Source organism: Chlorocebus sabaeus, chromosome 17, assembly GCF_047675955.1.
Source record: "Chlorocebus sabaeus isolate Y175 chromosome 17, mChlSab1.0.hap1, whole genome shotgun sequence".
Lineage (NCBI taxonomy): Eukaryota > Metazoa > Chordata > Mammalia > Primates > Cercopithecidae > Chlorocebus > Chlorocebus sabaeus.
The window spans coordinates 39,451,922-39,474,999 of NC_132920.1; the positions used below are offsets into that span (position 1 = coordinate 39,451,922).

General features: G+C 53.9%; 1 protein-coding gene across 2 annotated transcripts; it reads right to left on the minus strand.

The window, feature by feature from the left end:
• Positions 1–7,014: 7,014 nt before the first annotated feature.
• KCNK17 (potassium two pore domain channel subfamily K member 17) lies at positions 7,015–22,372 on the minus strand. Of its 2 annotated transcripts, none has more exons than XM_007972714.3 (5): positions 22,011–22,372; positions 18,901–19,015; positions 12,462–12,622; positions 11,924–12,098; positions 7,015–7,760 (listed from the first exon to the last, which is right to left on the minus strand). In XM_007972714.3, the coding sequence occupies exons 1-5, from the start codon at positions 22,245–22,247 to the stop codon at positions 7,450–7,452; spliced, it is 999 nt and encodes a 332-aa protein (XP_007970905.3). In that variant the 5' UTR covers positions 22,248–22,372; the 3' UTR covers positions 7,015–7,449. The 2 variants fall into 2 exon arrangements, with proteins under 2 accessions (XP_007970905.3, XP_007970906.2); XM_007972715.3 differs by lacking the exon at positions 7,015–7,760 and adding an exon at positions 7,928–8,542.
• Between the last annotated feature and the right edge of the window lie 706 nt (positions 22,373–23,078).

Below are 23,078 nucleotides of genomic sequence, written 5' to 3' on the forward strand. Positions count from 1 at the left end.
GAATTTCCAGCAGAGCTTTGGCATTGGTGGATCAAACATTTGTGGTTTGGGTTACTTTTTAGTGACTTGTGTGTGCCTGTGTGTGTGTGTGTGTGTGTGTGTGCATGCAAGCATCTCACCAGGAGAAGTGGGGAAGGCGAGGCCAGAGGTTGTTGCTCTCCCTGTGGTGTCATGTTCTAAAACGAGCCCACACATCACACTTGTGGTTCCTGGGGAAAAAAATAAAATAATCTCCACTACCAGTCAAAACAACAATATTTGTGCAGCTCCAGTAATAACCGCTGGAACCCTCCTCCCTTCTGGCTTGCGGACAGTGCCTTGCCCTCAGCTCACTCTTACTCCCAGGATCTCTGCAGACTTCTTCCCACGAAGCTCATGTTCTTGGGCTCACAGTGGTCTCCTGGTGGCTCACCTGTCCTGGAAAGTGCTCCAGATGGCTTTGGCCTCCACTTTGGGTAGGACTCGGGACTTGAGAATGCAATGCCACCATGTCATTGGTCTCTCTTCATTTGACCTGTGTGATGCCAGACTCCGTGGTTCTCCTTCTACCCCTGTGATGGAGTGTTCTGTATCTCTTCCTCTTCCCCAAGTTCAATTGTTTCCTTCTCTTTCTTCCTTTCTTTTCCATTTCCCTTTCCCTTTCCTTCCCTTCTCTTCCCTGTCTTTGGCACTCCTTCTGTCCCGCCTCATTCCAACTCCACTGCCTAGCTCTTGAGGTTCTTCTACCTGGCCTACCCTCCCTCCTCTCTACCTGCTGATCAGGGACCAGTTCAGGTCCTCATACCTTGATCCAGCATTTCCTGATGCCTCCAGGCTGACTGTATCACCTCCCCTTCTGACCACCTATGGCTCTCCAGCACTGAGTCAGCCCCACTAGCTCAAGCAGTTGAACATTTGAATCACTCTCAACTTACTTGGCATTCATTTAAACATTTATTGTGCACCCACCATTACAAGGCCTGCCTTCTCCTCTGCATGAAAAACTCCTACACATACTTCAAAGCTCACCCAGATGTAACCTCCTCCTGCCTTGGCTTCCCTTTTCCATAGCTGAGTGGGTGTTCCTGTCTGCCCTCATGCCTCCTGTACGTCACAGGAATGGTTGACACATACGTACCAGATGCTGACAGTGTCCTGCCTGCTCTGCACCCACCAGGCTCATGTACGCTGCAGGTTTCCACTCCACAAGTGCTGGGGAGTTAACACCATCCTACTCCAAGTGATGAGGAATGGGATTTGGGGAATATAAGCCCCAGCCTCTCTACCCCTCAGAGCGGACAACTATAAGCCATGCTCTATGCAGGCTTGCAGAGGTCTCCAGTGGTAAGGAGCTCAACTGCCCACAGCGGTCACCTGCTCATTAATGCTGTCTGTATTGCTTCCCTTTTCTTCTCTTGTTTTAATTCCATGCTTCTTGGAATCACTTCCCAAATAAACTATTTGCAGCCAGATCCTGTCCCAGGATCTGCTTCTGGGGAATTCAAATGGAGAAGACAAATCGTATAGAACTTGCACTGTGCCAGACACTAGTTCTTGATTTACATTAACTCATTTCGTCCACACAACAGCTTTCCATATAAGGCAGATACCGCTATTAACATTTCTACTTCATATTTGAGGAGATTGAGGCATAAGGAGGCTCAGTGGGAGGCACAAGTGTCCCACTTTTCCTGGAAATAAGGGGGTTCCTTGGAGATGGTCCTTTCTCAGGACAGTGTGAGGATGACAGGAAAGATGAAATGAGTTGGTCACCCAAGGTGAAGTGATTTGCCAAGGTCACACAGGAGTGGGGGTGGCAGGCCTGGGACTGAACCTGGGCCCACCAGCACAACAAGGACTGCACTGCCTGGTGGGGCCTTTTACGTGAATTTGCTTCCCTATTAGATGGCAGGGATCGTGTTTTATCCATTTCTGTGTCTCTAAGTTTTGCACTGAGGAGTTAGGCATTGGGGATATAGGGAAAAGATGAGTTAAACACAGCCCCTGCACCTAGGCAGCACCTAGTCAGACGGGAGAGGCACTGTTTCTGATGCCAGGAAGCCCCCAGTCTGATGAAGGAGTTCCTTGTGGGGAACATGATCTGTCCCTTCCTGCCCAACTTCTCTGCCGGACTGACAACACAGCTTGAGGGAGCTTCTGTTCCTTTCCTTGTTCCACTGTCCCCACAGGCAAGGGTGACAGGGTCTTCCTGGCTTCCTGCCTGGGTCTCTATCCTCTTGCCATCACTCACAGCAAGTCACTCCCTAGGCAAGGTGGCTGAATTGATTCTTCCATGGTTTTAATTCAGTACTTTGAGCCCCACTCCCCCAGCGGGCTGCAGGGAAAGAGTAAAAGATTGATGAACTGGGTGTCGGGATCAGTCCTGTCCTTGCTGGGCACAGATGGCACTTTCCAAGGGCCCGTTGAAGAGCATGTAATGAAGAAACTATGTGTGGAGTGTGGGCAGGTCCATGTGCGTGAGACAGTAGGACTCCCAGGGATCAGCCACAGCGGAGAGTCGCTACTACCCTGGGGCCGAAGGACAAGGGTGATGCTATGACTTCACCCAGCTGATGCCATGACCCTGGGAGTGCAGTCACTCCCAAAGCCAGGGCCCGCAGCGAGAGGGCTCACACGACCCTAACTTCTCTCTCCTCCTACCTTCCATCATGGCCCCTCTCAGGCCTGATCAAACTGGACATTAAAGACAGAAGGAGTCTGGTGACCCAGCGCATGGAGTTCAGGGGTTCAGAGAAAGTCAGAATGTGGATGGAGAGAGGGAACCAAGACAGAGTAACAACTAGAGAGTGGTGCTGAGGACTCACGCCCACCCCTCTGCTCTGGCCCCAAGCCCCCAGGCCCATAGCTTGACCCTGAGAGGCCTCGGCCAGTGGGCTGGTTGGGAGCTGCCCCCTCCAAAACAGAGCTTTGAAAAATATATTCCTTCCATCCCCACATCATTTCCTGCCCCTCACAAGTCCACTGGAGGCTAAAAGGCAGGCAGGTCCAAGAGGACTTCTGGAGGAAAAGGTACAGTTGGGCTTCATAAGCTTCCTGATGAAAAAGGGCAAAGGAGGAGAAACTTGAGACCAAGAGGAAGAAAAGAAGGAGGGGCACAAATATTTTTGAACCCTATTAAGTATAAGGTAGGACATGGATGCTTTCTCATCTGTTACCAACTCCCACACCTCCCTTCCTCCACACTTATCAAAACAATCCTGAGGTTGGTATCAGGATTTTCATTTTATGGATGGGGAGACTGAGGCTCAGAGAGGTTATGTGACTTCTCAGATGTCACACAGCAAGGGGTAGAGTCAGAATATAGACATACATCTACCTGAGTCCAGGAAAGAATACATGAGGGTCTATAAAGATGTGGAAAGGTTGGAGTGTGGGCAAAAGCTGAACAGGGTCCTAAACCCATGGGGAAGCAGGGGGCAGAGGGTTCCGTCTGTGGCTCTTGGGAGGGGTCGGGATGGTTTTGTATTCACGCTTCTGGATGATGTGCTGGTGGGGTGTAGGGAGTGGGTCACAGGGTGGGAGGTACCCAACTCTGGTTGCTTTTCCTGCTGCCAGGCTGTGGGCTGATGCGGGCTCCCGGACAGGTTGAGAGAGGTTTTGTGATTGGAGTGGGGCAGGGACTGAAAAGCTTGGGGAAAGTCCCCAGGGATGGGCTGAGAAGACCTTGGGGAAGGGTGGGGCGCTCTCCTTGGCCCCAAAGGATGATTTTAGTTAGGGGTGAGTTTTGGCTGATAAGGGGCAAAGGAGGGCCGGGAGATGCAGGATCCAGCCATGTCTCCTGGGGATTGGGAGAGAGCATCGGTGAGGCTGGAGGCTGGGAGCAGCACTGTGTGTGGGTGGCTGGGGGATAGACAGTGGAATGGGAGGCCTGGGGACCTGGTCTCCCCCTCTCTGGGGATACCCAGTGTAGGTGCAGACCAGCACTGTGTGTGGTTTAGGGAGGGTGGAGGAAGGGGGGCCAGTGGGGCCTACTTCACAGCAGCACACTCCAGGCCTAGAGCCCAGGGGTGCGGCTGGGTGAGGTAAGGGCCGATGGAACTGGAGATGGGATTCTCAGCATAGCTGTCGTCCCCGATGTGAAGGTCCTCTGGCTTCCAAGGAGTCAAGTCCTTTTGTCTGGTCTGGCTCCTCAAGTGAATGGATACCCTTCCCCCAGCCAGGCCTTCAGCATTGGCGAGGCCATGAGGGAGGGGCTCAGGGCCTGGGGAATTTTGTGTAGATTTTCTCTTTTCTTTGCCTCCAGATCCTGTGAGTGTGTGTGTATGTATCTGAGAGAGAGAGAGAGACAGATACGGAGACAAGAGAAAGAGAGACTTCCTTCCTCGTATCCAAATGCTTAACACAGGCCCAGGAGGATTAAGATGGGTGGGGTTGGGAACTGCCCTTCTGAAACATATTTATTAAAACAATCCAGTCCAAGGCTGAGGGAGTAGAAGTAGTAAGATGCAGACTCCCTGATGCCAGCCCCCTTTTACAGGTGAGGAAACTGAGGTACAGAAAGGGGAGTGGCTGGTCGAGATCACACAGGGCTTAAAGGAAGAAAGTCCCTGCCACCCAGGCAAGGGGAATTTATCCCTTGCAGAGGGCCAGCGGCAACTCCTGTGACAACCCACAGGAACGGGTGGCTACCTTTGGCCTTAACATCCACTGAGGACCTGTTTCCCCATGATCAAACAGCATTACAAATAACAGTTCTTTTCTTATAGAGTTGATAGGAGGAGTAAATCACTTACTACAAGTAAAGAGTTTAGAACAGTGCCTGGCACATAATAAGCATTTAATAAATGCTAACAATAAATAATAATAACAATAATAATGATGATAAGGATAAAAGATGCCGCTGTTTTAAAGTGGGCTACCCAGTGATGTTGAGTCTGATCTTGCCTCACCGGTCAGAGAGGGCGGAGAGAGGTGGCTCCTGGGGCCAGAGGTCTGCCTGCTCCTGGCATGGTGGGACCTGCAGTGGTCAGTCCCTGGGCCCTACATTTGCACACTGGACACTCACTTCCCAGTTTCCGCCTTGAGGCTTCCTCTGAGTCACACGTGTCCACTTGCCTTATCCTGGCCAGCAGAGCAATACTATCAGCCTGGGAGCCCCCCAAGGGCAGGGCCCCATCCTGCGTCACCACTTGATCAGCCCGCCTGCCTGGCCAGCCCTGAGAGGGGGTCAGCCAAGGCGCTGTCTGCCTCATAGCCACCGGGCCCCAGAGCATCTGCTTTCCTCCTGTTCTTGTCCACTCAGCCTGGCTAGGAACGATGATGACAGCTGACACGCACGTGGCGCCTCCTCAAGGCTGACATACACACTATTCGGTCCTTTGGGTGCACAGTCACTCATCTCGTTCCTGCAGATCGAAACTGCTCTTATCTCCATTTTGCAGAGGAAACAAATTGCAGATGCAAGATTTGCCCAGGGTCACAGAGCTGGTAAGTGGTGGAACCAGGATTTCAACACAGGCAGGCTGGTTCCGAACTCAGCACCCTTAAGGGCCATGCTCTGAGAGCAGCCCTTTCTCTCCTCCTCCAGGCTTTGGGTGACCTGGCTGAGGTGGCGAGAAGCAACGAGTTCCTTACTGCAGACTGTGCAACAGCTTTCTTGGGCTGTCTCCCTCATGTTGTCATCACTCCTACCTTCCCTCCCTCGTGCTTGTGGCCTCACTGTCCATTCTGTTCTGTGGTTTCTGAACTGAGGTCTGATACTCTGTTTTTGTACATTTCCCACATCCAGACCTCTCCAGGTGGCTCCCAACATGACTTCTTAACACCCATCCCTACCCTATTCACCTTTGTCCCCTCCCCACTCCCCCTCCCACCTCCTGGGTGTAGACTTTAGAGTTCCAGCTATTCTCTTCATTGGCTGAGAAGCAGACAAAGAACTGGTCAAGAATGAGCCTTCCTCTGGGCACCCCAGCAGCCCAGGTTGGTTCCTTCTGGGGCAAGCATTTCTGAGCATGAGGGTGGGTGTGGGCATGGGAGTGAAGGCTTTGTGGGAGAATCCAGTGGGGCCAGACATGAGGACAAAGAGGTCTGAGGTGAGATCGAGTTGGAACCACAGGGACTAAGCCAACACGCTGGCCTGCTCCTTGCTCCCAGGAGGAACAGTTTGGAATTGCTAGGTCCTCTTTCTGGAGTGTGTTAAGTACAAAGCATGCCACTTCCACACTTCGGCAATCTCTTCCTCCCCTCCGTTTTCCTCTGTCCAGCCTGTGGGCCTCAGGAAGTGGGCATAGGCCCTGTTGTTTACTCTCTGGTGCTGCCCCTGGGTCTGGCCTTCGTCCACGCGAGGCCAGGATGGATGCCGCAAGTGAGATGGTGTAACGGCCTTTACTCCTTCCTTGGCCAAAGGGTTGACGCTCACCCAGTTCCAAGATGGTCACAGGGAGGGGCCACATGGAACTCCCTGGGCCCCTGGGATGCCACCTGCAAGATGGGTGGAGGGAATGGAATCACAGGTGCCTACTGAGGCCAAGAGCCCAGCTGCCCCAGGTGACCTCAGGTGTTAGCTGGTACTGCCAGGAGCTCTGGCTGTGCTTGTACGTGTGTATGGTGGGAACCACTGTGTTATGTGCTGTCTTGGTAGCAACCCTCAGTAACACTCCGCAAACAGAAGTAGCCTTTGCAAACTCTACCCGGCTTTGCAAACCGTTGTGGGAGCCTTCAAATGCAGTGGGGCAGGGTGAGTCAGGAGGAGTCCATTGGCTTGCCCCTGGCTTTTCTGTGGTATGAATGAGCCACAGAGTAAGGATTCAGCAGCTGGACTGAGACCAGCCGCCTGCTGGCTGTATCGGCCCTGAGAGTTATCAGCAAATCTTTACCAAGTTTACTTGGTGGCTCTCTGAAGGTGTAGGGGGCTGGCAGTTCAGCCTTCAATCCATTCTTGCCACCAGCCCTGGACAAACTCACCTGGGGAGAAGGTAGTTTCTCTCTGTGTAGGTTCCAGTCTCAGATGCTGCCTTTGTCTCTGGGTATACTTAGAATTAGGTTTAGTTATGAATGACAGAAAAACCCAAATAATGGTGTTTTATATAAGATGTTTATTTCTCTCTCACATAAAGGAGGTCGGGTGATATTCCGTCCAGGTTTGTTAGGATGGCTCTGTGATCATCAGTGATACAGACTCTTCCTATCTTATTGTGCCATCAATCTTAAACATTGCCTCTACTTCAGGGTGCTGTATGGCTGCCGGAGCTCCAGCCAGCATATCGGCATTGCAGCCAGCTAAAGTAAGGAAGTGGGGAAGAAGGGCATGCCTCCCCCAACCCGAAAGTCACAACCCATGTCACCTAGGACATGTCTCTATATATCCTATAGGCAGAATTAATCATATAGCTGCACCTAGCCTCAAGGGTGGATGGAAAATGTTGTCTTTAGTTTGGGTGGACATGTGCCAAGCCTAAAATCAGGGGTCTTGCTACTGAGGAGGATGACCAAACAAAGAATGGAGTATAACTAGCTGTCCTTGCCACAGCCTGCAGCCTGAGCAGAAGGTTCCAGATGCCGTATGATTCCCATAGGTCCCTCTGGATAGCTTTCTTGCTGTGGGGAGTGGGACTCTGGCTCCTGGTCGGGGCCCAGTCTCCAGCTTTGGGACTTGAAGTCTTCCTTGGAGCTGTGGTGGTAGCAGGAACATACCCTCCCTGGAGTCTCCAGCTGGGAGAGGATGAGTTTGATGATCAAGGCCAGCCATGCCATCCCAAAGAGGATCCACAGGGACACCACGTTCTTGTACCACAGTGGGTACCTCTGGGAGGGATTCATCCCTGGGGAAGAGGCAAGGTCAGAGGATGGAGGCCTGGGAAAGTCAGGACCACATTCCTCAAAGAGAAACAGAGATACACGGTTTGATTCATATAAGCAAGTTGAGGGGTCAGTGGGACAGAACATGGAGATTCCTAGCCTCATGGTCACCTGCAAAGGATTCCAGAAAGCCTCCCTGGATTGGCACTTGGGTTTAGGAGCTATATCTCCTCTTTGTCTTTCTGAGGGAATCCGTTTATGCTCCATCCTAGCAGTTCTCAAAGTGTGGTCCCTGGGGCCAGCAGCATCAGCATCCCTGAGAGCTTGCTGGAAATGTAAATGATGGGGCCCCTACCCCAGACCTACTGGATCAGAAACCCTGGGCATAGGCCCAGCAATCTGTATTTTTTGTTTTGTTTTGCAGACAGAGTCTCACTCTTGTTGCCCAGGCTGGAGTGCAATGGCGCGATCTCGGCTCACTGCAACCTCCGCCTCCCAGGTTCAAGCGATTCTCCTGCCTCAGCCTCCCAAGTAGCTGGGATTACTGGCACCTGCCACCACGATCGGTGAATTTTTTGTATTTTAGTAGAAATGGGGTTTCACCATTGTTGCCCAGGCTGGTCTCAAACTCCTGAGCTCAGGCAATCCACCTGCCTCAGCCTCCAAAGTGCTAGGATTACAGGCATGAGCCACTGTGCCTGGCCAGCAGTCTGTTATTTTAACAAGCCTCCAGAGGATTTTGATGTCCGCTCTAGTGTTTGCCAGTCTCTGTTTGGTTTTCTTGTATCTGAAAGGAGGCAGCTTGCTGGAGCCAGGGGATTTGGGAAGAACAATGGAACCACTGGAATATGTTTCCTGACTCGGTTCTTCAGTCACCTGTCTGAACCTCCTTCACCTGTGAGATGGGGAATATGACTGTGCCCCCTTGGCTTTTAGGATGAAGTTGAAATCCTCAAGGCCCTCTGCCCACTTCTGCAGCACCTCTCCCCTCTGACTGCCTGGTCATTCTGGTCTTTTTCCCGTTGCCCTGTCTATCATTCTTCCTGCCTCTGGGTCTTTGTACTTATGGCCTCTCAGTTCCAAATGCTCTTCATTTTCCATTTTTCTTGGCCTGGTTACCTTCCCTCATCCTGCAGACCTCAGTTCAGACATTCCTCCCTACAGACCACGTTGGGTTCCTCTGTTACACGTGCTGCTCTCATGGCCTATGTGTGTCTGCTGGGAAAGTTACTTCCTCATCTGTAAAATGGAGACAGTAAGAGTCCTCCTCCTATGACTGTTGGGAGGATCACATGGGCTGATACAGCTCAAGTGCTCAGAATGGTGCCTGGCACATAACAGGTACCCAAGACCTATAGGTGGTTGCTGGTTTCACTCACCACCGGACGCCCCCAACGAAGTTGGTGCTGGGTAAGTATGGCCGAGGGAGGGGACTGATGGGAGCTGCTGTGAGTCTTAGATAAATCTTGCCAAGGATTTGCTCTATCATTTAGTTCCTTCCCTGGAGGTCTGTGTTGCCTCCCTCATCAGATTGGAATCATTCAAAGGGTAGAGATCTCCCCTCCTATTTCTTCGTCATCCTTTTCTGTCGTTGCTCCCTGTACCATGCCTCTGTTTACTCCTCATCCTGTCCTGCTGGCCCCAAGACAGCCTCTCTCTCCAGGTCCCCCAAGGCTGGGCCCCTCTCTAGGACCCCCACATGGGGATGAGGCTGCCACCTGGGAGCTGACCTCTGCTGCCTGGCAGGAGCTGGGATTGGATTAGGCTGATTGGGTTATGGGGCCATGATTCCGCTGATGGTCCCAAATGAGATCAGGCGGTGAGCCGGTTTTCTGGCCCTGCCACCCGCCAGCTTGGCTTGCTCCTGGAGACAGAGGGGAGGAGGTGCTCTTCTCCCCTTTTTATTTTATTTTTTTAAGCTGAAATCATAAGTGGCAGGAGACCTGGCAGCTGGCAAGGCGCTCAACTGAGCTGCAAATGCAATTGGGAGGCTTGAGGGCTATGGGGCTGGGGAGAAGCAGCCGGCTGGGACCTGGGGGTGGCTCTGGCCACAGCCTTCAGGCAGAGGAGTGGCTATGAAGACAGCGCCTCTTGTGGCTGCTGATGCAGGGACGTGAACACCCAGTAGCCAAGTGGTGGACTTCAGTATCCCCATCCAAGAAAGGGGTTGTCCCTGTTACTGGAGGACAAGGAGACCTGAGAGGTTTGAGGAATAGGCATGGAAGACTCTGAAACACGGGTGGTGTGAAGGGCCTAGGCTTGGGAGTTTATCCTAGACTTGCCCTGACTCACTTGCTCTATGACCTTATGCAACTCCCTTCCCTCTTCCAGGCCTCATTGTCTCCATCTATATAAGGCAGATCCCTTGAAGGTAAAGCAGTTGGGGCTCTCATTGTGGTGACCTGCTACAAGGCACTGCCATGACTGCAGAGGGGCCCAGGAGGTAGCAAGTCTCTGGAGATGTGGTGAAGGGGCAACTCTGCCCACTGCAGTGGCTGCTGGGCAGGAGTGCTCTTGCCCATCCTTGTCCCAGGCCTGGGCAGTCCCTCTGGGCTTAAAGCCTGGACTGGGTCTCCTCAGTCAGATTGTATTGGTAGGAGGGGGATTACAGATTTTGGACTTTATCCTAAAACTATGGGAAAACAATGAAGGTCTTCAGAGGAGTTGGGCAGGTGACTTCATAGCCTTTGTAATTTTTAAGGTCATAAGAGCCAACAGGGGACAAGGAGAGAGGCTGCACAAGCCCATGGGTGCCATCCTTATTATGCTCTGTGTAAGTAGCAAAACTATAGGATTGTGCAGTGCCCAACCTGTGCAGCTATATGCAACAACCCTGTCTGGACTAGGGAAATGGCAGAGTGGAGATAGAGAAGAAATGACAGATCTAAGAATCATACTCTGAGCTGCGAGGGTGCAGGTACGGCCCTTGGAGCTACTGGGCTCAGCTGCCCTGAGACATATCTCTCTATTCTGAGGGTAAAGGTGGGAGCATGACCCAGTTGGAAGAAATCTTCCCAAGAATTTCCTTCCAGAGCAACAGACCTCCTAGGATAAGGGAGGATAACGGAGATCAAGAAGGGGGCAGTGTGAGGCCCCAACACCTGACCGCTCTTCCTGGGAACCTTGCAGACAGGCTAGACGGCATGAGGAGCTCTAGGGATTGCCTCATTTTATAGGCAGGAACACTGAGGCCCAGAGAGGAGACATTTCAGGTGGTCTGGAAAGAGTATGAATTTTGGAGTCAAATAGATAAAGATTCATATCTTACTAGCTGTGCAATCTCAGGCAGATGACTCAGCCTCTCTGAGCTTCAGCTTCCTCCTCGGTAAAATGGGGGTGACAATTGTTGCTGTAGGTTGCCTGAGGAGTTAGTTGACTGTTACTTTGGTAAAACTTCATTTTTCCATGCTGGGTTCTGTCGCTGAAGGAGTGAAGAAGGGCAAGGCCTCCTCCCCGCGTTAGGGTCCGGGATCAGAGGGAGGGCACGAAGCCCCTCAAGGCTAGCGCGGTGGTGGTGCCAGCGGCACCTTCAGGGACAGGAAGGGGCGGTGATGAGGCTGAGCTGGGGCGCAGCCACTCCGTCACGGCGCAGCACGTCCCTCCACTGCCACCTGCTGGGCATCGGCCTCAGCCTGATTACACAAGGCTGCTGGCTTCTGGGGCCCGTGTAGTACCACTGATTAAACCCGCCCTGGGTCCACTGATCATGAGACCCTTTCTTGCTGGCACTCAGAATCTGCCTGCCAACTGTTTTCCCACAGGGCTCTGGGGAGGCTGGGGTTCCAGGAGTCTCCCAGACCCTACTGCCTGATCTGCGGGTACTGTGGCCTCCAGTCCAGGAGCAGTGGGACGGACTGGCCTTCCCTGGGGAGAGAGTGAAGTGGGGAAGGGAGAGCCTGGGGCAAGCATGGACCAGGGAGGGAGGCCGGGACTCCCGTCATGTGGGGCCTTCTAAGCACAACAAGGGGGCCCGCGGACCTGTCGGACCTCTCCGCGTTGGTCACGAAGGGCCGGAGCGACCTCAGCCCCGTCACACAACAAAGGCGGGTAGGACAGTGTCTCCGGATTTTGGGCCTAAAAGCCCCCACATGGCGTGCACACAGCAGGTGCGCCAGCTGCGGGAGCAGATAAGTGAGAGGAGTAGGCAGCCGTATGTCCCCGCCAGCCCGCCGCCGGGAACTCTCACCAATAACGTAGTCGCCAAAGCCCACGGTGCTGAGGGTAATGAAGGCGAAGTAGAAGCCCTCCATGTAGCTCCAGCCCTCCATGTGGGAGAACAGCAGGGGTGGCAGCAGCAGGAAGAGCAGGAGGCCAGAGAGAAGGGCGCCAGAGCCGGCCAGCCACCGCGCCTTGCCCGGGTCCTGTGGGTACAACAGTGTCCCCAGGCCTCCTGTGGCCTTTACCCCACGCATGGGAGCCGAGGGAGCTGGAGGCAGGCCAGAGCTGTCCCCAGTAAGAAGGGGGCTCTTCACCTGGTCCGTATTCTCCAGGTTCCCTGCCTGGAGCCTGTGCCTCATGTCCTTCCTGTCTGCCCAGTCCCACCCCGCTTCCACCACTAATGTCCTTTTTTACTGAGGACTCTATTCTGACCAGTGACCCCCAATCCCATCACAACCCCACCAGTAACCCCTGCTCCCACCCCTTCTCATTAGTAACCCCAATTCCCACCGCAGCCCCTCATTCTAGAAGTGACCCATCCCCACCCCATCCAGCAGCCCCCTCACCTGCCAGGTGCCCCCCAGCCTGCTGGAGCAGTGGTTTACTCCCTGCTGCATGAGATGCCCCAGTCGGTTGAGCACCACGAGGTTCAACGGGATCCCCACAAGGGCAAAGAAGATGCAGAAGAGGCGGGCGGCCATCGTGTTGGGGCTTAGGTTGCCATAACCTGAGGTGAGAGGGGGCACTCAGGGGACCTTTCCAGCCCAGTCCTGTCGACTCACCACCACAGCCCCACTCCTGGGCCCAACCCCCAGGACCCTCATTCTAACCACTGCAGATGTGGGCAGCTGATACTTGCCAAGGCCCTCCTTTTCTGTGCTGGGCACTGTGCAGGGCACCCTGTACATTCATTCCCTCAGTGCACCCTCGAACCATCCTTCCAAATCAGAATTATGTGCCATATTTTCCAGGCCAGAGAAGCTCTAGGAGGCTAAGCTGCATGCATGAGCTCAAACCCACCAAATGTGAGTCTCCTCTTCCTCTCTTCATGTCCTCCCTCTCTGGGTGGGCAGAGGGATGCTGGAGGGGGCAGAGCCTCCTGCTGTTGCACTCTCAGGATCTACTGCGCCATTCAGGCTGAGGCCGTGCTGTCTCCATGCAGCTCCCAGCCCTGCTTGGGCACAGTGGGGCACTGAAGCTGGTCATCCCTGCCAAGTGCAGCACTCCTCTTGCAACCTTTGCTCTGGGATCCCCATGGCCTGGCCCAGACTTTCTCACAGCTGCACTGCAGTGAGCAGCTCTCCCCACTCCAGTCTCCTTTCTTCCCTCTCTCCTTTCACAGGTATCAGGGCTGCTTGCAGTCTGAGACTTTTGCCATTAATTCCTGTTTCTTCTCTTTTATCCTTCAAAGGCTCCCCTCAATATATCTTTTGTGCATCTAATTCTGTCTTGATATCTGATTCCTGGAGGACCCAAACTAGCACAACGGGGCTCCCTCATAAACCTCAGTGGGAGGCAGGGACAGACGATAAGTCATCAACTGCCTAGGGGAGGAGGTAGAAGTTGGGGGGGAGGGTCTCTGATCATCAAGATAGGGAGGGGGAAAGCTAGGGAAGGAAAAGATGTTCACAAAAGATTCTATCCATCTGGACATTCTTTTCTCCTCCAGCTCTGCCTCCACCCTTCTTGATCACCACTACAGTCTTGTGTTACTAAAATGCAAACCTGATTAGATCATCGAGTCTCCTGTCTGCTGGGGAAAGTCCAAGCTCTCGTCCAGCCTTTCTCTGAGACTCGTCTGGTGCCCCCACTTCCCCAGCTCCAGCCACATTGCTGGCCTGCAGAACTCTCCAGGTCCACCATGCCTCTGCACCTTTGACCACAATGCTTCCTCTATGGAGAGTGTCTCCCCTCCTTGCCCACATAAATATAAACGACCCTTCTAGTCCTTGACTCTCCAGTGCAGCTGCTCCTCATCCAGGGCCCCCTCCAGCACTCTCCCTTGCACTGTGTGAGAAAGATTTGTTTCCATGTCTGCCTCTTCCAAGTATATCAAGTATATGCTCTGAGACCCTCAAGAGCAGGGACTGGGTCTTTTTTTTTTTTTTTTTTTTTTTAAGACGTAGTCTCGCTCTGTTGACCAGGCTGGAGTGCACTGGCACAATCTTGACTCACTGCAACTTCTGCCTCCTGGGTTCAAGCTGTTCTCCTGCCTCAGCCTCCTGAGTAGCTGGGATTACAGGCATGTGCCACCACGCCTGGCTAATTTTTGTGTTTTTAGTATAGACAGGGTTTTGCCATGTTGGCCAGGCAGGTCTTGAGCTCTGACCTCAGGTGATCTGCCCGCCTTGGTCTCCCAAAGTGCTGGGATTACAGGCGTGCGCCTCCACACCCGGCCTGGGACTGGTTCTTAATCATGATATTCTCAGCAAGTGGCAAAGGATCTGACCCTTAATAGGTGCTCTTCACTATATGTGTGTTGACTGCATAAAGAATGGGTGAATGAATGAATGAGGAAATACAAAAATGAAGGTATCAGTAAATGAACAAATGCCTCTCATTCTGCCTCCTATCACTGCCTAACATTCTTGCTTGCCCAGATGGGGTCACTGTGCCCACACATCGTACACTTGTCTGTACTATATTGAAACCAGTGTTTACATCCACCCCCATCTTACTGAGGGCTCTTAAGAGAGGCCAAAGTATGTAAAAGTCCAGAGCATGTGCTTTGGAGTCTGGTGCACCTCCTAGGTTTGGATCCCAGCTCAGCTTCTTGCAGGCTGCGGGACCTTGGGCAAGTGGCTCGATCTTTCTTTCTTTCTTTTTTCTTTTTTTTGAGACGGAGTCTTGCTCTGTCGCCAGGCTGGAGTGCAGTGGTGCGATCTCGGCCCATTGCAACCTCTGACTCCCTAGTTTAAGCGATTCTCCTGCCTCAGCCTCCCAAGTAGCTGGGATTACAGGCACGTGCCACCACGCCCAGCTAATTTTGGATTTTTAGTAAAGATGGGGTTTCACCATGTTGGCCAGGATGGTCTCAATCTCCTGACCTCGTGATCCGCCCGCCTCGGCCTCCCAAAGTGCTGGGATTACAGGTGTGAGCCACTGCACCTAGCTTTCTTCTTTCTTTTCTTTTTTTCTTTTTCTCTTCCCTTCTCTTCTCTTCTGATCTCTTCTCCTTCCTTCCTCCCTCTCTCCCTCCATTCATTCCTTCCTTCCCTCTTTCCTTTCCTCCCTCCCTCTTTTCTTTCTTTCTTTTCTTTTCTTTTCTCTTTCTTTTCTTTTCTTTTGGCTTGACCTTTCTGAATGCTACTTCCTCCTGTAAAATGGGGATGCTGACATCCACCTACAGTGGGGGGTAACGATGAAATGAGGAATTGAGGTACACTGTAGAAGGGAATGCGAGCCTGCAAGCATCTGGTATATACAAGGTGCTAAATGTTTGTTAAATAAACGAATGATGGCACTCCAGTGAACTGGCTTCTGGTCTGAGGACTTCAGAAGCCTCTTGAGTCTCCATCTACCTCCCCCTCTGGCCTTTATGGGTTTCCTCTTCTAAAGGAGAGAGTTCTTTCTGCAGGCATCTAGGGCGAGGTAAACCTCCTACTTTCCACCCACCTCTCCGCCTGCCTCCTCACCAACCTCTCCTCCTCCAGCTGTAGGTCCTGCCAAGTTCCTCTCTTCCTGTTTTTTTTTTTTTTTCCCCATCCAGTTTTCACCAGTGGGATGGGGACACTAAGATTCTAGCTCTGAAAGGAGCCCCATAGAGGCCTACAGCATTCTCAGCTGACATTAAATGGTTTTTTTTCCACCCCATTATTCTCAGCCATCCCTCAGGTCAGCAAAATCAGCGGATGTCAACGATCCTACCTGTTGAACACTGGGTAGCCACAGCCCCACCCACTCCACCTCTCACTCCAGCATGTCTCCTGTCACCTTGCATCTTGCTGGGATCTCTAGGCATCCTGCAAGGACCCTACAAGTCTTTCTATGATTGGTCTCCTCTGTACTCTCTGAATGCAGTTCCTGTTTCCAACCCTCTCCACCTACCTGGACCTCCTTACTGCTCCCCAGACATACAAGTCACACTCCCACCTCAGGGCATTTGCACTTGCTGGTAGAGGATTCTCTCCTCCGACATCAGCAGTTTGCTCCATTATTTGACTTATGTCTCTGCTTCAATGTTACTGTATCAGCGAGTCCTTGAATGGCCACCCCATCTACAATAGGTGCCCCCATCACTATGAGACCCCTTTAACTAGCTTTACTTTTCTCTAAGCACACCCCACTACCTGATTATTGTCCATGTATCTGTTTAATGTGTGTCCCCTCACACTAGAATGTCAGCTCCCCAAGGGCCAGGACTTGCTAATTTTGGCTACCATTGTATCCTCAACACCAGTGTCTGGCCCATACTAGGTACGCTATTGATTGATTGATTGATTGATTGATTGAGGCAGAATCTTGCTCTATTGCCCAGGCTGGAGTGCAGTGGCACAATCTCAGCTCACTGCAACCTCCACCTCCCAGGCTCAAGCGATTCTCGTGTCTCAGCCTCCCAAATAGCTGGGATTACAGGCACCCGCCACCATGCCTGGCTAATTTTTGTATTTTTAGTAGAGATGGGGTTTCACCATGTTGGCCTGGCTGGCCTCCAACTCCTGGCCTCATGTGATCCACCTGCCTCTGCCTTCCAAAATACTGGGATTACAGGCAAGAGCCACCGTGCCCGGCCTTCAATTTATTTATTGAACAAATGGATGGATGAATGAGAGAACCAATGAGCAAGCCAGGAATGGAGTTCATAGATGAGTGATTTCTGGGCTCAGGGCTGTGTTAGGGCTTGGAAAGTATTGCCCTTACAGGGTGCTGGTCCCAGGGTAATGGGGTTGCTGAGGAGGCTGCCCTCCGCTGAGCCTCTCAAAATACCCCTTCTTCCCTTGTGGCATTCCAGATGTACCTCATCTCCCATCTCCCTCTCCTTCTCTCTCCAAATTCCTCCCATGTGTATGTGCATACACATGTGGTCAGCGTCACAGAACCCTCACTCCCCTCCTGTTCACTCCACAATGGCTAGTCAACTCGGTTGCTCATTAGCCGTATGACCTGGAGGAGATGGTGCCCATCTGTGTCCCCATCTGTGACATGAAAATAGGCTGGATGCAGTGGCTTATGCCTGTAATCCCAGCACTTTGGGAGGCCGAGGTGGGTGGATCACTTGAGGTCAGGAGTTTGAGGCTAGCCTGTCCAACATGGTAAAATCCTTCTCTACTAAAATACAAAAATTAGCCGGGCATGTTGGCAGGTGCCTGTAGTCCCAGCTACTCAGGAGGCTGAGGCAGGAGAATCTCTTGAACCCGGGAGGCGGAGGTTTCAGTGAGCTAAGATCATGCCACTGCACTCCAGCCTGGGCGACACAGCGAGACTCTATCTCAAACAATAAAGAAAATAAGACCTATCGTTGGAGGTTGCCATATGGACAAACTGAAATCTTAAATGTCAAAGTGCCCAGCACAGTGCCTAGTACAAGAAGACCACAGGTGTTTCCTCAGGTGTACTGTGTTGGGGAGGTGGGGCAGGGCCCTCCTCTCTCTACCCTCCTCACCCTCACAGCTGGTTGAAACTGAGTGGAGAGGAAAGGACAGAGATATAATCTAGGCTAGGGGTGGTAGAGTTGGGAAGAGAGGTGGGAAGAGAGGTAGCAAAACTCTGAATTTGGTGGGTCAAAGTCACAGGCCTGGGGAAGAGTGTGGGAGGTGTGGGGTTTGCAGACTAAAGGACCCCCAAATCTGGGAGGCCTGGCCTATGGTGACTGTGTTTTAAGATCTCCTGCTACCCTGGAACTCAATACATGCCTGGTGAATGCATATTTAATGGAATTCCTTAACGTGGCAGTATTTATTGAGTGGCTGCTGTATGCTGGGCCTTGTAATAGACCCTTGGGGATGTAAAGATGAATCGGTCCATCCTGCCAGTCCTTCAGGGGCTCAGGGCCCCTGGGGTCTGGGGTGCCTCCCAAGCATGCTTGTCTCAAGGACTGCCCAAGCTCCCATGTAGCTCTGAGGTCTGCTTTCAAGAAGTTCTGGCCAATTTAAAACTAGATGGAGAATCCTCTGGGTGCTCTTGCCTTACCCCATCCTGTGGGGAGGCTGGGATATTGGTGTCCTGGAGAGAGGATCCTGGCTGGCCAGGAGCTGGGAGGCCTTAGCCCAAGTCACCGGTGATATCAGCCTGCCACCTGGTGGCAAGTCCTGTGTCATGCAGGGGCTGGGGCAGAAGGATCTGGGTGGCTTGATTTGCATGATCTCCTAGGTTTCAGAGCTGCAGGGATCTAGCCTGCTCTTCTCTGCACAACAGCCCCTCAGCACCCTCCTGAGACAAGCTCTACCTCGGCTCTTCCCCAGGGGAGGGTTACTCCAGGTGTCCCTGTGTGTGGGGAGGATAGCGATGAGGAGTGGAGGAGGCTGTTTGCAAGCTGAAGAGAGGCCTGTGGGAATGGGGTCTGGAGACGTGGAGGTGGGAGGAATGGCCCCCTCCCCCAGGGCAGAGAAGCAGGGGGGTTAAAGCTCTTTCTTTGGATTTATACTCCTTCTTCTTTCCTAACTTTCCCCCCACTTCTCCTGACCACCACCCCCGGGGCTCAGTGGTGGGTGGGCTCAGCTGAGGAGACTGGCACCCTTGTTGTGCCCAGAGACATGTTTCTTGCTATACCGGGAGATTTCTGTGTCCTGAAAGGCCATGTGGGGCAGAAATCCCCTAGGGCAGTGCTTGTCAAACTCCAACGGTGCACATGAATCCCCCAGGGACCTGGGTGAGCTACAGAGGCTGAGTCAGGAGGTATGTAGTGAGGCCTGAGACTGCGCCCAGGTGGTGTCCACGCTGTAGAGCCGGACTGCACTTGGAGTCATGAGGCTCTAGGTAACCCCTCCAAAAGGCAACCAGCCTGCTGCCTCTCAGGGAGCTGCCTCTTTCCCCACCCCCATCCCCCTGGCCCCATCTGGCCCTTACCAATGGTGGTGATGGTGGACACAGAAAAGAAGAAGGAGCCCAGGAGCTCCCAGCGCCCCATGCCGGTGGTGTTGCTGAGGAGGCTGGCCCCGTTTTTGTATGCTTGGACGACGTCCTGGGGAAGAGGCTGCAATGACCACCAGGGTCTGTGGGGTGACGGATTTCCTGCACCTCAACACACACACACATACACACACACACACACACACCCCCCTACACACACAGCCCTCACAATTACTCTTCGATCCCAGCCCACCAGGGAAAGGAGGCTCTACCCCTTTCACCAAGGGCTCACCAGGTACAGCTACCAACAGCTACCACAGGAACAGCTCCTTCCCCACCTTACCCAGGGGCTAGGTCAGGTTGGAGTCCTAGTAAACCAACCACTCATTTTCTCCCCTGCTCACTCCCAATTCCTGAAACAAACACTAGGCCAGGCATGATGTGTGGTGCTTTTAGGGGACGTGACCCCAGCCCTCAGTGATACACAGATAAACCTAATTAACTCTAATATGATGCAGTCAATGTCACTTTGGGCATTAAGGAGGAAGTGCAGCTACACAATCCAGGGCAAGTTGCTCAACTTCTCTCTGTGCCTCAGCTTCCTTACCTATAGAATGGTAATACAAATAGTACCTATTTCATAGAGTTGTTGTGAGTGTTAAATAAGGTATTATGTGTAGTCTTAGTACCTGGCACATGGTGTTAGCAGTTGCTATCATCATCATTACTGGGCATATAATGTTGTAGGACTCTGGGGAAGAAGGATGTTCATTCTCATTTGGGTAGGAGCAGGGGCCTCATGGAGGATGTGATGTTTTATCTGGGCCTTCCTTGAGGGTCAGGTAGGATTGCTTCTGGTGGAAGGACGTTTAGGTAGATGGGACAGCAGTGCAGAAGCTGGGAGGTGAGACTGCCTGGGACCTAGATTAAGGAGACTGGTAAGAAGTGATTGAGGCCAAGCTGTGCTTGGCTTTGCCATGCCAGGTATGAAGTGGCAGGTATCATCCAAGGTCACTGAGCAAAGGGGAAGTAGGATCAGGTTGGTGTGCTCTGTGGCAGCTGGCAGTATAGCAGGGGTTGACCAGAGGGGAGAGACTCCTGCAGAGGTGAGTGACAGACGGGCCCTGGCCTGTCTCCTGGCACAGAGTGGTCCAGGAAGAACAGAGAGGAGATATTCAGAAGCCTAGGCGTCTGGCCCTATTTAGTATAGGCAGTAAAGGAGATGTTGCAGAGGACTGTGAGGGTGTGTGGACATAGCAGACAATCGAGATTTAGGACAGGTGGAGGAGCAGGGCTGGGAGGAGGACTGCTTGCTCTTGGATTTCAGAAGTTGCATGTCCACATCTGGTGCTCAGAAAGAAGATCTGGGCTGGATACCACATCCTTATTACTGGAGACAGCTGAAGCCACAGGAGGGTTGAGGAAGGGGGTGAGGTGGGGGTAGAGGGAGTTGAAGGGAAAGCCCAAAGAGATGACAGCCTGGCTGGGAATCTTGGGAAGCACCCACATCCACAGGTCCACACTGAAGGAGCACTCATGCTGGTTAATAGCTCCAGCTCCTGGCTATGGAGCCATGCATTCGTATGTAACCTCTCTGAGCCTCAGTGTCTTCACCTCTGAAACAGGATGATGAAAACAGTACCCACCTGTGAGGGAGGTGAGCCTGAAACAAGTAAATACGGGTAGAGCACTAGAAACAGTGCTCGGTACGAGGTAAGCGCTGCACGGAGGCATTTACTGTTATCATCACCATCATAGCCATCTCCCTGGGCCCAGGCTGCTTGTAGTTGAAGTTCACCACCTCTGCAAGGGTAATGGCAGGCAGCCTCAGCACCAGGACCCAGCAATCGGGCTGTATTTGCAGAAGTCCGCAGGTGGGGAGCTGGAGGAACCACTTTAGGTCCTTAGTAGAGATAGGCCTGGCCCTGGCTAGCTCCTGACTTCACCGAATCGGCCTAGTCCGAGGGTTCAGAACACCACTTTCGCTCCGCGCTGGGTCCCTTCCTACCCTGGCACGGTTCCCTGCCACCTTCCGGGGATTGGCTTTGGGCTGGAGACTCTGGATGGATGAGCCACCACGACTGCAAGGCGGGGGTTCTGGGCTGGCGTGCAGCTGTCTGGACTCTGGGCTCTTGGACAAAGGGGTGGGGAACCAAGCCAGGGCCCGGGACATCAATGCCTCCGCCAACTCGAGCAGCTGCCAGTCTGGCGTCGCTTCAGTGGGAAGATGCGCCACCCCTAGAACCCTCCCTGGCCTCCTCCGCCCCGCTAGGCCCCACCCTCGAGGAGCCTCTGCTCAGAGTTACCTGGGAGTCCTCCCCTGAACCCCGCCTTCCGCCTTTCCGGGCAGCCGCGCGGCGGCGGCGCGCCCAGTCCTTGTGTCCGAAGACTCGGAGTAAAGCGGGTTCAGCCAGAGAGAGGCCCTGCGCCCGCCCTCCTCTCGAACCCGGGTCTGCGCACGTCGAGCCCCCTCTCTGCGTAGCGGGTGGCCCAGGCCAGCACGCCTCGGGCCCATTCCACCCACCCTCCGGGACTAGCGCGCCTTCCCCCAGGCTCCTACCGCTGCGCCCGCGCTCCTGCGCATCCTTAGACCCGGCGCCCCTGCCGTCCCAGCCCCGAGTTCGCAAACGTGCGCCCGGGTTCTCCCGCTGGAAGCGGCCAGGTGTGGCCTTTAGTCCTTCGCCATGGGTCCAGGTGCAACCGACCCCCCAGCAGGCCCAAACGCGCCCTTTCCCGGGTCAGGCCGGGCGGGGCCGGTTACGCGCGCGCCCCCTGCCGTCCTCGTCCTCGCCCCCAAATTCGGATGTGTCCCCAGGCATCTGCCTCCTTACTGGGCCAGCATGCCCTCTCGCTCCCAGGGAGGACTCAGCCCGGCTTCTCTCAGTCCTCTCGCTAGAGCGAGGGTCTTTTCCTTCGAGGTCCTCCAACCCTCTGGTCCCCGCGCAGGAACGCCCACCCCCGTAGTGCCCGCGTCTACGTTCCCGGCGTTTCCCTGACCAGGAAACGCCTGACCAGGGCCTGAGTAGGTCCCCTCGCCCTCGGCCTGTGCACCCCGCGGCCCCCTACCCCATCCCGCCGCGCCCAGGTCGGCCCTGCTCGCCCCTGACCCGGATCAGCGAGTCCAGCGCCGGGCGGTCCAGACACGTGAAGTTCTGCAACAGCTCCCACTTGTCGCGCTGGAAGCTGCGGCTGGAGTCCTGCGCCGCGCGGCCCTCCAGCGTCCAGAACACGCCGGTGCCCAGCGCCAGGTAAGTCAGGTAGGCGAAGAGCAGGAGCACGGTGCTGGGCACCGCGCAGCCTCGGACCGTGTCCTCGGGAGCCACCCGGGTTCGCGGTCGGTACATAGCTAGAGAGGCGGGGAGCCGGCGCCGGGAGCGGTGGGCTAGGACCTGGTGGGAGGGAAAGGCCAGGCACCCAGCTTGTCTCTCCTCTCGCAAACCTGTCGGTGCCCGGTTTCGCCAGGGAGGAGGAGTGCTGGGGAATGGGACAGCCTGGCCCCACCCAGCCCTGGGATCCAATCCCAGGGACAAAAAGAGGCTCTGAACTGTGGGCATCTGGCCCCGCCTCAAATGTGTGCGGGGTGCCCACCCGCTAGACCTAGGCCAGGGAGAAGGAGAAAGCTGCTGGGTGACCGCAGGCGCTGAGGGAAGGGGCCCTGAGCCCCCTCACATTTCCTGGAATTAACAATAGGAGGGACTCCTGGAAACCTCACTCAGAGGGGGGAGATAGGAGAGACCAACTTTATTGTCTTGGGGACCCTGCCTAAGTTCTTGGACTCGGGGGCTATCTCCAAGGACTTGCTGTCTGTCAATCTCAAGACCACCTTGGGTCTCCCACACCTCTGTCCTTTCCTCTGTACCCCAAAAGAGGGACCCCAGCTGATTGCCACTTGTCCATGACCTTGGGAGGTAAGGGGAGCCTTAACCAAGAGTCTTGTCCACTCCTTGCTTCTGAGAGGGTCCCCGAAATCCCTCTACCCGGAGTGGAGGAAGTGTCCGGGCTCTGTGAAGAGTCCATGAGTCCTCAGCTTCCCAGTCCTCTCTTGGATATGGGGAAGTCCTGGGGTGTGGCTTGGACTCCTCTTGCTGCTGTAGGGCCTCCCTCGGTCTCCTGCCTGGAGCCTCCTCGGCTCCACAGCCTTGCCTCAGACCTATGCAGAGGAACCCAGCCACGTA